Source organism: Ruditapes philippinarum, unplaced genomic scaffold (genome assembly GCF_026571515.1).
Source record: "Ruditapes philippinarum isolate M1 unplaced genomic scaffold, ASM2657151v2 ctg1011_1_1_1_1, whole genome shotgun sequence".
Classification (NCBI taxonomy): domain Eukaryota; kingdom Metazoa; phylum Mollusca; class Bivalvia; order Venerida; family Veneridae; genus Ruditapes; species Ruditapes philippinarum.
Window position 1 is genome coordinate 115,159 of NW_026856759.1, and position 15,066 is coordinate 130,224.

At 31.2% G+C, this 15,066-nt stretch overlaps 2 protein-coding genes across 4 annotated transcripts in view; both read left to right on the forward strand.

Moving 5' to 3' along the window:
- Position 1: 1 nt before the first annotated feature.
- Positions 2 to 2,598, forward strand: LOC132747621 (uncharacterized). Its single transcript, XM_060737042.1, has 4 exons — positions 2 to 414; positions 707 to 1,100; positions 1,477 to 1,664; positions 2,028 to 2,598. Exons 1-4 carry the CDS (start codon positions 132 to 134, stop codon positions 2,489 to 2,491), a joined length of 1,329 nt encoding a protein of 442 aa, XP_060593025.1. The 5' UTR covers positions 2 to 131; the 3' UTR covers positions 2,492 to 2,598.
- A 1,678-nt stretch (positions 2,599 to 4,276) lies between these two features.
- LOC132747622 (cytochrome P450 2D20-like) overlaps positions 4,277 to 15,066 on the forward strand; it is a 51,774-nt gene continuing 40,984 nt past the window's right edge. Inside the window, exon 1 of one of the 3 annotated variants that reach the window (XM_060737052.1) lies at positions 4,277 to 4,449. Coding sequence is in view for 1 of the 3 variants with exons in the window: in XM_060737045.1 (XP_060593028.1) it covers positions 12,142 to 12,236 (95 nt within the window). In the remaining 2 variants the exon portion in view is untranslated. Of the gene's footprint in view, positions 4,450 to 12,110; positions 12,237 to 13,197; positions 13,326 to 15,066 lie in introns of those variants that run through there. The other 2 variants (XM_060737045.1, XM_060737051.1) reach the window with 2 other exon arrangements.

The following is a 15,066-nucleotide window of genomic DNA, read 5'->3' on the forward strand; positions in this document are numbered from 1 at the left end:
TCAAACAAATGAAAAAAAAATGTTTATTTGAACATACATGTATACAGACATGATAAGAAGTGTATTTACTGAAATATTATTTCTCGCTTGACCTTATTTGAATAAAAAATAACCGCGTCATAAGATATTCTATGGATAATTTAATCATAACTTTACGCACGTGTTCTGTGATACCAAAAATGATTAAAACACGTGCAAGAAGGATTCTTTTCCGGACAAAACGGTTTGATATCGTGGGATATAAACTATGGATATCAATGTTACTTGTAGTTGTGGGTATTCAATGTTTACAGATATACTGGATGGATCTACGAGTAAATAATCATATCGAAAATAAATCTGATAATTTAGTGAAGGTCACATTGAAAGTCCCAGAGCCAATAAAAATTCCAGAGCAAGTCCACATCAAACATGGTAAGTTAGTTCACATAAAACGTCACCACAAATAACGTAAATTTCAGTTCAGCATCATTTGAGATTATGTCTGTACTAACATGTAGCCATGTTGAGTGTACAAATCTAATTGAGAGGGGAAAACAACATAGACACGTGTAAACTTTTGCCTATAACAAATTAAGATATATACTCATATTAAAACTTAAGTGAAAAATATAGACAATAATTTAGAATGTCCGAAAATTATTTTGTTTAAAAGCTGCATATTTAAAGTTTAATATTTGCCAGTTTTTAATTTTCGTATTGTTAGATTTCGAAAAATTAAAGAAAAGCGTCTCAAGAAAATGCCGTATGATGACGTCACCGTGGGTAGACCATCTTATTCAACCAGATTTAGTTTCCAATATGGACGACTGGAATTTCGTACACAAACGAGAATGCCCACATCTTTCATTGAACGATTTACCAGTGAAGAGATCAAAGTTTAGTTTGCTGTGTTACTATAGAAATGCACTCATAGACGTATCTGAGACTTACAATTCAAGTGAAATTTTTGAATTAGATTTTAGGGACAGTTGTTTAACACATTTTATAGACAAGTGTTGCGTTGATGACAACCCGGTACCAAATGTCGTACACTATGTATGGTATGGCGACAAGGAACTGGAATATTTTAACTTTCTAAGTTTAATGAGCGTTTTAAGGTAAGTTCATAACAATAACAAAGTTTGTTAGATATTAGTATAGAATTATTCTAATGTAGTATGGATCTAAGTCACACCGACAGTATAACTTTTAGGTCACCTCTCACTTTCTTGCACAAGTGGATACTTAACTAATCTCCCGTAAGACTATGCATAAAGGAATCCAAGGTTCCTGGCGGGATTTGAACATAGTCACTTGGTCAAAGAAAATTTATCAAGTCTTAACGTGAACATATTACGTAGAAACGTGATATTTCACGAGGAACAATAAATAATATTAATATTTTGATAATATATGAAATAAAAATGTTCCTTTTTGTTAATATTGTCAATAATAAGGCAAAATTTTTTAAACTTTTTTTAATTTCATCAACAGATTCGTTAAACCATGCGTTATTCTTATACACGGACCTACCGTGCCGCACGGGCCATATTGGGAATACTTTCTACATATGTCCCCTAATGTTATTCACGTGCGCAGGGAGAGGCCAGAAACAGTGTTTGGAAATAAACTAAGATTTAAAGAACATTCATCTGACGTTATGCGTTTAGAGGCTCTTCTAGGTATTGTATTTACACAAAAAACATCCGAATAAATTGCTCATATCTAATATATTTTTCATCATTACAAGGGTACTGATTATTTCTTCTTTAAAACTATCTCAATTTCAGTCAGTTTATAATTAATGGTACGTAACTTTGTCATGCATTGAGGTATATAGTGATAGGGTTACGTCCCTTTGACCAAATAAGATATTATACATTTGCATTTCTTTTTATTTAAAGAGATATAATACGTAATATAGGCGAATATAATGGCTGTAAACCTGGTATGATGTTTGCTCTATTTTACAAATGTTTTTATTTAAACCTGTTTATTCCTGTCATTGTTAATATATCTTACCTATATCTTGTTTGAAATTACAGAATATGGAGGTATTTATTTAGATTTTGATGAAATTCTGCTACGACCGATAGATTCATTGAGGAGATTTCAGCACACACAAGGACATGAGTTAAAGAGAACGATGGGTTCACAAGTTGTCATGTCCAAGAAGAATGCAACGTTTCTTAATCTATGGTATAAAAGTTATAAAGATGATTATAAGAAAATCTGGGCGTATAACGCCCTGTGGGTGCCAAATACATTAGCGAAAAACCATCCGGAACTTATTCACGTTGAAGGGTTTAATTTTACCAGACCTAACTGGCAAAATACTAAATTGATATATGATGGAAATTATAATTGGGCAACAAATTATGGTATGCACATGTATGCCAGGTGGTACCGGCGGCCAATTAATCTCGATATAATAAGGACGTTAAACACTACTGTAGGGGCAGTGTCCAGGCACATTCTCTTTGGAAATAAGGAATTGTGTATAATTTGACGCTAAATGTTCTGAAAAGTTGTTTCAATTTCCAAACCAATCGTTTTTTTTTCTCTTTTAAAACCAAAGTGTTGTTATTTGCTTGTAATAATTAACATAATTATACAGCAATGCTCAAAAAAATTCTGTTGTTGTTGATTCTGTAGTGTTTTGTTGTACTTGTTGTTATTTGCTTATTGTAATAAAGAAAACACCACAGTTAACGTATACCTATGTTTAGATAGAAAAAATTGCAGTTAATGCAGATGGAATGATAGATATAACACCGCTGAGAGAAACAATTACAGATGTACAGTGCATGTTTAAGCCAGATGGATTATGTAAACTATTAGGGCAGATGTTATTTCATAGAATAAACATAAAATACTCTAATACTCTAAATAAAACCAGTCTCCTAAAGTGTTTTGAACATATAATCATGACGTTAAACAGGAGCTGATAAGAGAATTGATCATCAAGTACGTTGACGAGCTTTTATCTTCATAAAAATGAGTTGAATTCTTAAATTAAAGGGTAGCATTGATCTCCGCTAGTAGACCGTTTAAGCGGGTGAAATCCACCCCCCTTGAAACCTTTTTAGGATAAACACGGCATATCAAAATAAAATACATGTATTTGCAATTTCATAATTCATGAATATGTTCCTCTGAATCTCATTCACGTTCAATAAAGTATTTTGAACATCTGTAATACTTTTTCAAAGCATTCAAATGGCACGTAAACATGTGATATCTAAACATCTTCCAAACTACAAACATTTCCCAGTAAATCTATATACATGTATAATATGTATACAGCTGCAAGGATGACATGAAATTTACGTGCCAGTTTAAACATTTATAATTTAAAAACCTAAGCAGTATTTATAGAATAAATATCCCTGTATCTTAGACATTCTGACACTCACAATGTTTGTAAATTCTGTAAACATACTGCAAGACAGAATGCAGATACATGTTTCAGTTCTTCAGGAAGTTAAACGGCATATATACAAGACGCGTCGGCATTATCAGCAGAAAAAATGTATGTTTATGTTTATAAAAACAAGGATCACTAAACAGAATGAAATAAAGGACAAAGCTTTACATAGCAATGATAAATCCCGGGTAAACAAGGATATAGTATAATCGATTATTGATTTGTGATATAGGAAAACGATTTATTCATAAAATGAGCCGCACCATGACAAAACCAACATAATGGGTTTGCCAATTTTATTTTTCACGCAAACAGGCACTAAACAGCCATACGCAAAGTGCTGAAGTGTTTTCCTGTCTACGGCATTGGCTCCCTTTCTAAAGTTGTTAATGTTCAAAAGAATAAAAAGCAAAACTCTTTCTTTCATCGTTGTATTTCGACATTTACACAAGATAATTATTTTAGGTAATATTGTTTCTGATTGATCGGCTACTACCCTCTATACCGTAAAGCCATTACGTATTTTAGCGCCATGCTTTGTTACGTAGTTTATTCCTAGAGGTCGAGGTCAATGTCACTTTCTATTGATTGTCACGTGACCGTGTTTGGACCAATTGCAAAACATGGAAATCGTTAGTCATGTAATAATTAGATTTTTACATAAGGAAGTATTTTGACATTAAGAAATACATTTAAGCTGGGAGGAAACAAATGTTGTAGAGGAAACCACAGATATTAAGAGTAATCATAAATTGCATGGTTTCCTTTTGTTCTTAACTTTAAGGGCTAAGTGATTCCTTCCTCATGAATAATCTAAAAAGTACTGATGTCTACAAATTTTGAAGTATTTTATTTAAAGCATAGATAATATTATTCAGTGTAGAGGTTGGACACAAACACGTTTGGTATGACGTCACGTGCATAAATCTTCTCATTTCGATTCCATGTTATATCATTCTCCTGCAGTTTTCGAAAATTTCCTCGGCTTATTGTCAAATTTCCGCAATTATGGTACACGGTGTCCTGTATAGCAGCTCTTGGTAAGTGTTATTTCTGTTTTTATTTATTAAGTTCCGCTGCTAATAAAAGTATGACATTTTAGTACTGTAACCCTTTTTCGGTTGCCATGACAACAATGGCATGCATGGACTTTCCATGTTTACATATGATTTGGGACATATCGTTATACAAAGATGAAGTTAGATACCGAGCATATAAATTTAATAATGGCGAATTTTGTCAGTTAGTGACTCGCTGAGTGTTGTTATAGCTTTCTAAATTTCACCATTTTAATATTTAAATGTTGAATGATGTATATATTTCGTTCATCAAAGGCTCAAGCAAACATATATAGAATACCAGTATAAAGTTTTTTTTGTATTAATTATAACGTTATTTTTTTGTATTATTATTTTTATTCATTGTATTTGGCTTTTTTCAATCTTGCTGTGGATTGAGACCTTTAAGGTTTTCATCTGAACAAGAATGATACATTAAATTATTTTCTCAATGAAGATACTGACTCTCTCCAAAAAGTGTTATATAACATTTAAAAAGTTTAATTTTATTTAGTAAATAACCATCATAGACAGGCATTTGACAACAAAGGAAATTTAAAATCATATTGTGCTGTTTTAACCCATAATTTGTTACAATCATTTGCTATAATGAAACACATTTGAGCCGGGGCTGTCAAGCTTTGAATCCAGGGATCTTGGGCTCGAGCCTACCTTTTGTCACTTCCATGTTTCCTAGTGGCACCATTATAATGATAAGTTCCATTAATATAAGCTTCAAGTTTTCACTCTCACCCAGCTTACCCAAATACATTAATGTATGTTGTTGCCTAACTCGAGTGATATCCATATGTATGCGATACAAACAACTAACAAAGGTTGTCCCTGGTGTATTATCAATAAATCAAAGTTTTGTACAAGGTAAAATTATTTTGGTTGTTTTTCAATTGAATACGTCTGGGGGCTATATGAATAAATAACAACGTGACATATAGGTCACAGATTCGTATCTTTTTAAACTAGGTCAACTGCAAACAACATTACAGGACTGATACTATCTTGTATATATATAAATTTACTCGTATATTTTAACTAACATTTATTGTATATATACACATCTAAAATAAAAACCTCATTGATGAAAATAAATAAATAAATAAATAAAAAAAATAAAATAGAATAAAATAAAATAAATAAATAAATAAATAAAAATTAAACGATTACCTAAACTGGGCCGAATTATTTATTTTTTTAGGTTAAATGAAATTAGGTGAAATTCTATCCTGAAATTATCCTCGTAAAATATATATAATAACATAATTATGCACAATCTTCTCGATGAAAACCGCAATTTGTACGTAAGTGTAATGAACCAAACGTTTATGAAAATTGACATTACAATTTCAACCTTTATATTATTCTAGTTTTTCTCTCAATTTAATTTTACATTTACTTCGTGAATTACATACACATATAAACAAATTCCACTACAATCGAGAAGGAAATCATTGACTTTTATAAATATCTCTCCTATAAAATAAAATATATTTATCTATTTATCATAGTTTACTTATTATATACATGCATTTCGATTGTAATTTAGAGGCGTTGATAAATAAAAACAGAGAGAAAAAAGGCCAAATAAATAAACTACTTTTTGACGATATTCCCTCTCCTTTTAGAAGCCATCGTCGTGGAGATAACCATGGCGGTGTAGTTGTTTATGTTGAAAACATATTCCAGCTCACAGAAGGACGGAATTCTGTGGGTAGAGTGTATATGGATTGAACTTCTACAAAACAAAAGAAAATCCTTTTGGCACATTTTACAGACCGCCAAAATCTTCTTCACTTGTCTTGACAAATAGTAAGAATTCTTTAGTGTTAGTATTTTATAATAATATTGATAATATCACGGGTGAGTTAAAATTTAGATATGCTTAAGTCTTCCACAAGCACACAAATAAATAGAATAGCTTCACAATATAACATGACACAAGTTATCAATGAGCCAACACACTTTACTGAATCTTATTAGTCTTTATTGATATTTTTCTTTTAATAACATGCGAGGTGACTTTATTTGGTGTAGGTGGACCGTTTCTTGTCCAAAATGTAAGGTATCACTGTCCTATTCACTGCTGTTTAAAAACTTCCAAATCCCATCGTAAATGTTTCAAAAGGTCTGTTTGGAAATCAGGGCGGTTATAATAATTTAAAAAATGATGTATGTATCTTTAAGTGGAACTCTCCCTTCCATGAACATATCAACATTTACGCTTCAAATGTAACTGATAAAATCTTGAAACTCTCAGAAAAACATATTCCTCTTAAATCAATTACAGTTCGGCATTCCGACCCACCTTGGCTGCACAATGATCTAAGAAAATTCATGAGGACACGTTAAAGAGCATATGACAGAGCAAATAGAACACAAAAAGAACAACATTGGGACATATACAAACAATTTAGAAATAAAACTACTGAACTTCTAAGAAATGCCAAAAAAACTTTTACGATAAAACTTGCAGAGAAAATAAAAATGAAAACATAAGCTCATCCGACTATTGGAAACTACTTAAACAACATATTACACCATCATCATCATCACATAACACCGGAATAAACACGCTCATTGACAATGGTACTCCTTTTACATCAGATATCGACACGGCTAACCTTCTAAATAACTTTTTTCAAACTCAAACCGAGTTAAATGATAACAACAAAGACCTTCCCACATTGAAAACAATCCTGACAATCCGTAACTTAGTCACATTTTATCACCATAGATGAATTAACTCTACCATTAAAATCTTTAACATGAGGTGAAGCGTCTTGGCCAGATACCGTTTACAACAGGATACTAAAAGAACATGCTGAAAAATTAGCAAATCCTCTCTGTAATCTTTTTAATCGTTCCTTATCTATTAGAAAATACCTTCTCAGTGAAAGTTAGCACATGTGTGTGCAGTATTTAAAAAAAATGACCCTCAAGATCAAACTATAGACCAATATCTCTTCATAGCACTATCAGCAAGGTGTTAGAAAAAATATTCACAAGCATGTGTTTTAAACAACTCCATAACCTCTTTGCAATCTGGATTTGTACCTAATGACTCTACTAAAAACCAGCTCGTATCTATCTAAGACACATTCTATCAAGCTCTTGATGTTGGTAAAGAAGTTCGCGCCGTCTTCTGTGATATTTCTAGGGCGTTTGATCGTGTATGGCATATAGGTCTATTATATAAATTGAAGTTGTCTGGTATAGAAGATCAATTACTTGATTGGTTCTGTGACTTTTTGTCGGAGAGCAAACAGAGAGTCGTACTTCCTGGAGCAATGTCTGATATCAATATTTCATCTGGTGTTCCACAGGGCTTCATTCTTGGTCCTCTTCCTTTTCTTGTCTATATCAATGATATTGTTTGTGATATAAATTTCACTATAAGACTATTTGCTGATGATACAGGCTTATCCACCTCCCCTCTTGGAATGAACGGTACTCAAATACCGGAAGTCACAATCTACAAACATCTTGGTGTTAATTTCTCAAATGATAGCACTTGGAATCATCATACTGACACTATCAAAGCAAAAACTTGGCAACGAATCGACGTCATGAGAAAATTAAAATTTATTCTTGATATAAAATCTCTAAAAATCATCTTTAATACGTTTATTAAACCACTTTTTGAATACTCAGATGTCGTATGGGATAACATAACAACACATCAGGAATATGAAATTGAGGAAATACATCTTGAAGCTTGCAGAGTTATCACCGGGGCTATTAAACTTGTTTTTATGTCAAACGTATACACAGAAACTGGATTTGAACCGCTTAAAATCAGGAGAAGACTTTATTTTATAAGATGAAAAACAACATAATTAAGTCGTACTTATCCAACTTAGTCCCTGATAATGTTGGCGATATTACTACATATAATCTTCGCAATTCTGCCAATTCTAGATTTATACATTGCAGCACCCAACTTTACTGTTTCTGAATGGAATCAACTCCTAAATGGCACAACAGCAGCTGTCAAATGCCGTGTGGCGCCTGTAAAAAGTTGCCCGTACTTCACTTCAGTGTTGTTATATTTTTCTGGTCCTTCGGGATTATTGATGCCAATGACAATGACAATTTATTTATCGATATTTGCCACCGGCCCATTACAATAATATGTACATTATGATATAATTTCTTAACTGAGGCCAGTACAGATTGATATTAATCGTTATAAATGCTTTGAAAAAGTTACAATTATTTTATCTCGGAACTGAGAATATATAACCGAAGGCAAAATCCTTGAATTGATATCACAATAAATATAAAAGCAGCTTTGATAATCTAGTTTGGAATGGAAATATAAATATCTAGCTTATAGCTTTACTAAGCAAATAATACCTTTTCAACTAACAATTAAAATATTTTAACTAGAATGCTTGGAGACAATTACTCATGAGACAAAAGTCAATTTACAACATTACTTTAAGACATTAATCGATAAATACAAAACTTTATACTTCCGTACCATTCACATTGAAATATATCATATTAACTGGAATATAACATGTACAATGGTTCATGATAATGTTTACATTAAAACGCACTAAATATTGTTGAATAGTTTACCAAGGTGCGAGTCGATCTTAACGAAAAACAAAACATAAGATCTTCACTTATGGCTATTCTTTGCCAAATAAGTAATAGAAATAGCATCGAAACACGGTGCTATCTGATTTGTACGAGGGGGCGTAGCCCCGAGTATTAATCAGATTGCCGAGTGTTTTGATGTTCTTTCTCTTTTGTATCATAGTCAAACATAAAAACACGTTCCCTGTTGTCACAATATGAAACCCCGGCAAAAAGGAACCAATGAACGAACATCTGAATATGATTTTTCTGTCGCTTCCCCTTACTCTGCCGTCACAATATGTAAACCCCAGCAAAAATGAGCCAATCAATGGACATGCTCTGGAGTGCGGGTAACTAATACCTGCACTCCAGTTAACGCACTGTGCATGTATATGTATACGATTTAACTCTGACACATTTTCAACAGAAAGGTCCCCAAACTATCATACAAGAAATAAATTATATAGCCTTAACATCAAAGGCAATAGTGTTTTCATCAGACTTAAGCTTCGTACAACATTCCCCATCCATTTATCATATCATTGTAGAAACTTATTCAACACTGAAGTTTCAAAATTGAAAACAACAAACTAATCGATTCCTTAAAAGTAACATTAATAATGTTATAAGCATATTCTCATATATTTTATATCAACAGATTCCAATTTAAGTATCTGTGTTGCAACATACAAAATGATTCCGCGAATATGATATCAACAATATACTAGTAGTAAGCATATCCTCAATATATATCAATACTGATTTCTAATTGACAGTACCTGTATCACTAATACATTTGTATCTCATTTCTCTCTTTGAATGCATAATATGCATATACAAAGCTAAGTTTGTTATAACATTTTTAGAGCGAGAGCACATTAGAACATTAAATTGATGCTAGCGCTATTAAGTGTTGAGAATTGAGTACCGCTCAGGCTGGTGCCAGGGGGCGTTAATCATTATCACTCATGTACAGACTCAATCAAACCAAATATGCAATTTTCATGTAATTTTGTTGTGATTAATGCTTCTGAGGGAATCACTTTGTTTAAGATTATTATTTAAATAATGACATTTATCTTTTTATTATGTAATAGATAGCTAACTATATTATATAATGGTTACCGTATATAATCTCATGATTTAAGTTGTCCTCTGAGATATTGCATGCTGTTCATCATTGTGACTTTGTATGTTTTATTTATATAATGTTTTGCTCCTGTATTTGTATATATGCAAACTGAGCTGATATCAATAAACGAATCTAGTGATCTTCTTTTCTATTATTATTATTATTATAATTAATTATTATTATTATTATTATTATTATTATTATTATTATTATTATTATTATTATTATTATTATTATTATCATTAAATTGTTATCATTATTTAACTTAGTACTGAAGATGGTGATAACTGTTCCCGCTGAAACCTGTACAAAGAGCTTATCGTGAAGTCGGGGGTACTTCAGGATCTTGACCACCAGTGAGGGTCGCGGTTTATGAGTACGCCAAGCACGAACTGGGAGGAAGACCTTATTTGAGCTTCTAGGTCCCAGTTTGTGCTCTGGTTGACTTCGGGTCCACGAGAGAGCAGTCAGAGGTAACTGTTTCCAACCGATCTGAATTCTAGTTTTGCAAAATAATTTTCTTTCATTATATTAACAATTTTGTACTGGGTTATACATGCAGACGCTTTCACAATGCATACATATGAATTTGAAATGTTAATTGAATGCATTATATTACTCTGGAATTTGGAATATCTTGTCTATGTGTTTAAGATAGAAAATTGATGCCACTTTGTGGTAAATTTATAAGGTATTGTGCAAGTAAGGGCGCTCTTCATTTCGTTTCGCAACAGTTACCATAGCCTTTGTTTCATGTATTTCCTTATTATATGCTATAACAATTATAGCATATTGTCAAAGGTAATTCATTACTGTATTACTTATAAAGAAATCATTTTAAATTGGCTAATACTTGGTAAATAAAATATTTAATTCTTGTAAGAATCTTATTTGGAAAATTTATATATTGTAATTTTATCTGTAAATATTGATGAAGAAATAAATATCGTTTAAACCAAATATATAATTAATTAATAAACGAAATATAAAAAATAATAAAGAATAACAAAAAGCCATCAAAAAGAAACGATTACTAATTGACCATTCATTATTAAAAAAGAAACATGAGGAAGAAATGTCTATTAAAATAGATGAAGTGATGTGAAGTAAAGTGATGTTGAAAAACTATTTAATTGCATGATACTTAAATGAAATACACGGGGAAGAAGTCATAAGGTGGAGGAAATAAACAAGACAAATTTCCAAATGTTCAGTTAGGATTGTAGTTTCTGTTTTAAAATTAGCATGTATTGATGATAATTCTTGGTAGATAAAAACAGCGACATGTAATTTAATTTAATAATTACGAAAAACCGTTTTGTTCCATGTATATATTCATAAACAGAGTGGAGATTGAAATAAAAAAAATGAAATAACAAGTGACTACAATCTCACTACACTGACAGAATGGATAATCAGTTATGTTTTTTAATAAACATATATTCTTATTTTAGATGACATATATGCAGAAATTTCTCTAAATTAGATTGTAACTGGACTAGCATATTTTGTGGATAAAAAGTGTAAATCGTGCCATATTTTCATAATACATTCAAAATATTACCTGAATTGTAAGTATTCATAGATTTTTTAAAAAATTCTTAAAATGTATTTTACTTATTTTTTATTGAATATTTATTTTGCTCTAATTGCCTGCGTGCTTATTTAATGCTAACTCATTTTAGGTACAACAATGTTGTGATCTCGAATGATCATACACGTTGAGATGATATACTACATGTAGTAGTTACAACTGATATATTTACATATATAATGCCTCCAGTCCCCTTGTTCATTATTCTAGTTGACCAGATTTACCTACGATATCATGTTTGTATTAGATTAATAAATTGTATGCCTAAACTTTCAGTTAATAAAAAACCGGTCGTCTTCTTCTATTTAGAAAAATAATTGTGCTTCTAGATAAGACATCGGTGAAAATGTTAAGAATTACATTTTCTGCTGCAATGATTTGTTCGTGTGTACCACGGTACTGGAAACAAAATCGTGTCATCAGTTTAATTAACAGTAGAAGGTATTTATGTTTCAAACTGTTTCTTTTACTTTTAAATTAACTTATTTTATAAATTAATGTATAGTAATGTTATGTTACCATGTACCAGAACAAACCACCTTTTTATTTTTATTTATTAGAACAATGTCATAAATAGATTTCTAGAGTTATTTTGTTATTTTTATTGTTACACTATAACGGCGATTAAGAGAAAATGTATAGATACATAATTTATACCAAATATATCTGAACGAATTTTACATTATGAGAAATAAACATTGACACTCATGTCTGTGGTGCAACAAAATGTTAGTCACATGACGAACATCCGCAGTAACGGCATTTAGTGTTAGTGTTTAAAATATAAGGTCCAATCATTTTCGAAAAATAGCTAAAAACATTATTTAATCAAACCCTTACTCTGTTCATAAACACATATTAATTCAATCATTGATAATAAATACATGTTTATACCATGTTCCCAGTAAACAGAGGCTCCGCTAATGAGTTATCAACTGTCAAGTTATCACCCACACTGTTCCAATAAAGTATTTCAGTAGATTATGAAAACATCATATATACATGAACTTATAATAAACTTTATTTAGTGAGTATTTTAATTAAATAAATGCTGATTATATTAATCATTTAGCCATTATATGAATTTTAAACAAAATATTTTATTGTTATAACAGGGTTGTGGCATGTGGGATGGTGGGAGAGGGTAGGGGTGGTCATGATAGTTTTTGACTTGCTATAATGATAATATAAAAACTGAAAATGTTGGCCTCGCACTACATAACTTCATAAGTTTCTGTTTTGTTTTAATATGTGTTGCTGCAAAAAATCTGGCATGTACTCAATCCTGGTTATTATCAGATGATTTATATAAACATTTTTGGGCGTGCGAATTAACTATTTCATACTGCAATGAACGTAAGAGATATATTTAACTCGGCCATTCAATAACAAGAGGTCTGTAAAAAGCTGTAAATGTAAAGAACGCATTCTTGTCGGAATGATCTTCTTAAAGCATCGGAAGCAGTGATACAAGTTTAGTGAAATTTTACTTGTCGTAGAAAGGATTAAAGGATATTGTTATTCTTCATGGTGAGACTCGTCTATTGTTTGATGTAAAATTATCAAAATTATCGTTTAACAAATATTTTCGTTTAAGATCAATACATTTGTTGTTCAGTAGTTTACATTTCTGTATAATTGTGTCAATTGAAATAGTTTCCATCATTCCATGTTGATTTCCTTCATCAACATATCACCAGGAACTATTAAACGTTTTACATACATAGGCATAGGCTATCTTATATTTTTACAGCTAATCATGACTTTCAAGGCATTGCTAAGACTTTGTTATATAAACATAGTTTTGCAATAAAAGTAACTGAAATTATAATATAACTTGTAGACTTTTAATGTTAAAGATTTAACACTGCTTACGCATGTGCAATGGAATTATTATTATTGATCTAAAAGAAATTTGATATTGTATATAAATTACTCCAAAATTGCATAATTATGTAGTATCTTTTTTCTACTGTGATAAAAGTTGTATTTTGCATATTTTAAAAGACTGTCATTAAATAATATTACACTAATGTAATATATTATAGTATATTATATTATAAAGAGGCATGTGGTTAGAAGATAACGGTTTTTGAAGTCAAGATAAACCAACTGTTTGGCTAAATATTTTACGCTTAGTTAGAATCCGCCACACACACACAGTTATAGAGAGATATGTTCAGATTAATTTCTTACTCTTTATTACTTATACCTTGGAATATATTACTTTTATATGTTAGGTTATGAATGATTTACCTATACTCATTCACTGGGTTTAGAAAATAGATTGATATTCGCCTTGATATTTAATCATTAATGTGTCCGTTAAATTTGTATGTCGGTCTTTAGAATCTTTAGAATATTATTTATTGTGTGACTATGACGTGAAATTAACCAAGGAGCACTGCATGTGTGCATCATGTATTTATTTTATTTTCTGATTTATTTTTTTACAAGAGAAGAAACCTGTTTATTGCTGTCATAAAAACACTTTTATTACATAACGAATGAAATATATCAATGTTGCATAGCTTCAGCTTGGATGTAATCTGTTCAAAATAATTCCTTGTGGCGAACATAGCGTCTTTACTATTGTGAAACATTGTCATCAAAACAGATATATCACGGGAAAGAATTATCTGTAATTAAAGATTTAACATACGAAAATTTCTCAATGACATTAATCGTCATACAGAACATTTTGATACAATATTTTGGTTAAACGTACAATAAAAATGCATCGCTTACAATCATGGTGTGCATTCATTATGCACGTAATTTGAGCATGAAATTATGTAACGGATTGAATATTATATTCTTAATCCATTACTTCATGACTATTTTGTGTAAAATGGCTGTTTTCATTGAAAAGTCACCAGTTACAAGTTTAAATTGCTATAATACTATCAAAAATACTTCAATACTAATCAAACTTGGCTCAAATATTGACTGGACCATTGCCTTTGTCACGACATGCTCAGTCTGAAATTTACTGTTACTATGGCAACGAGGGGACATCTCAAAATTGCCAAAAATCACTATTTTGCGTTGATTTTTTCCATCAAAATTTATTTCAAAGTGCTGCAACTTCTCAATGGATTGAGATAGAGTCAAAGGCTTTACAGTGTTGGTTACACGTTACCTTATGCTCGACCTGGGGTCATTTTTAGCCTCTCATAAGTCCAAAATTTTCTTACCGCCCCCTTCAAACCCCCAAAAAGAAGGGGGCACATCCCCCTTCTGGCAACCCCCTGATGTATCTTTCGGAGGG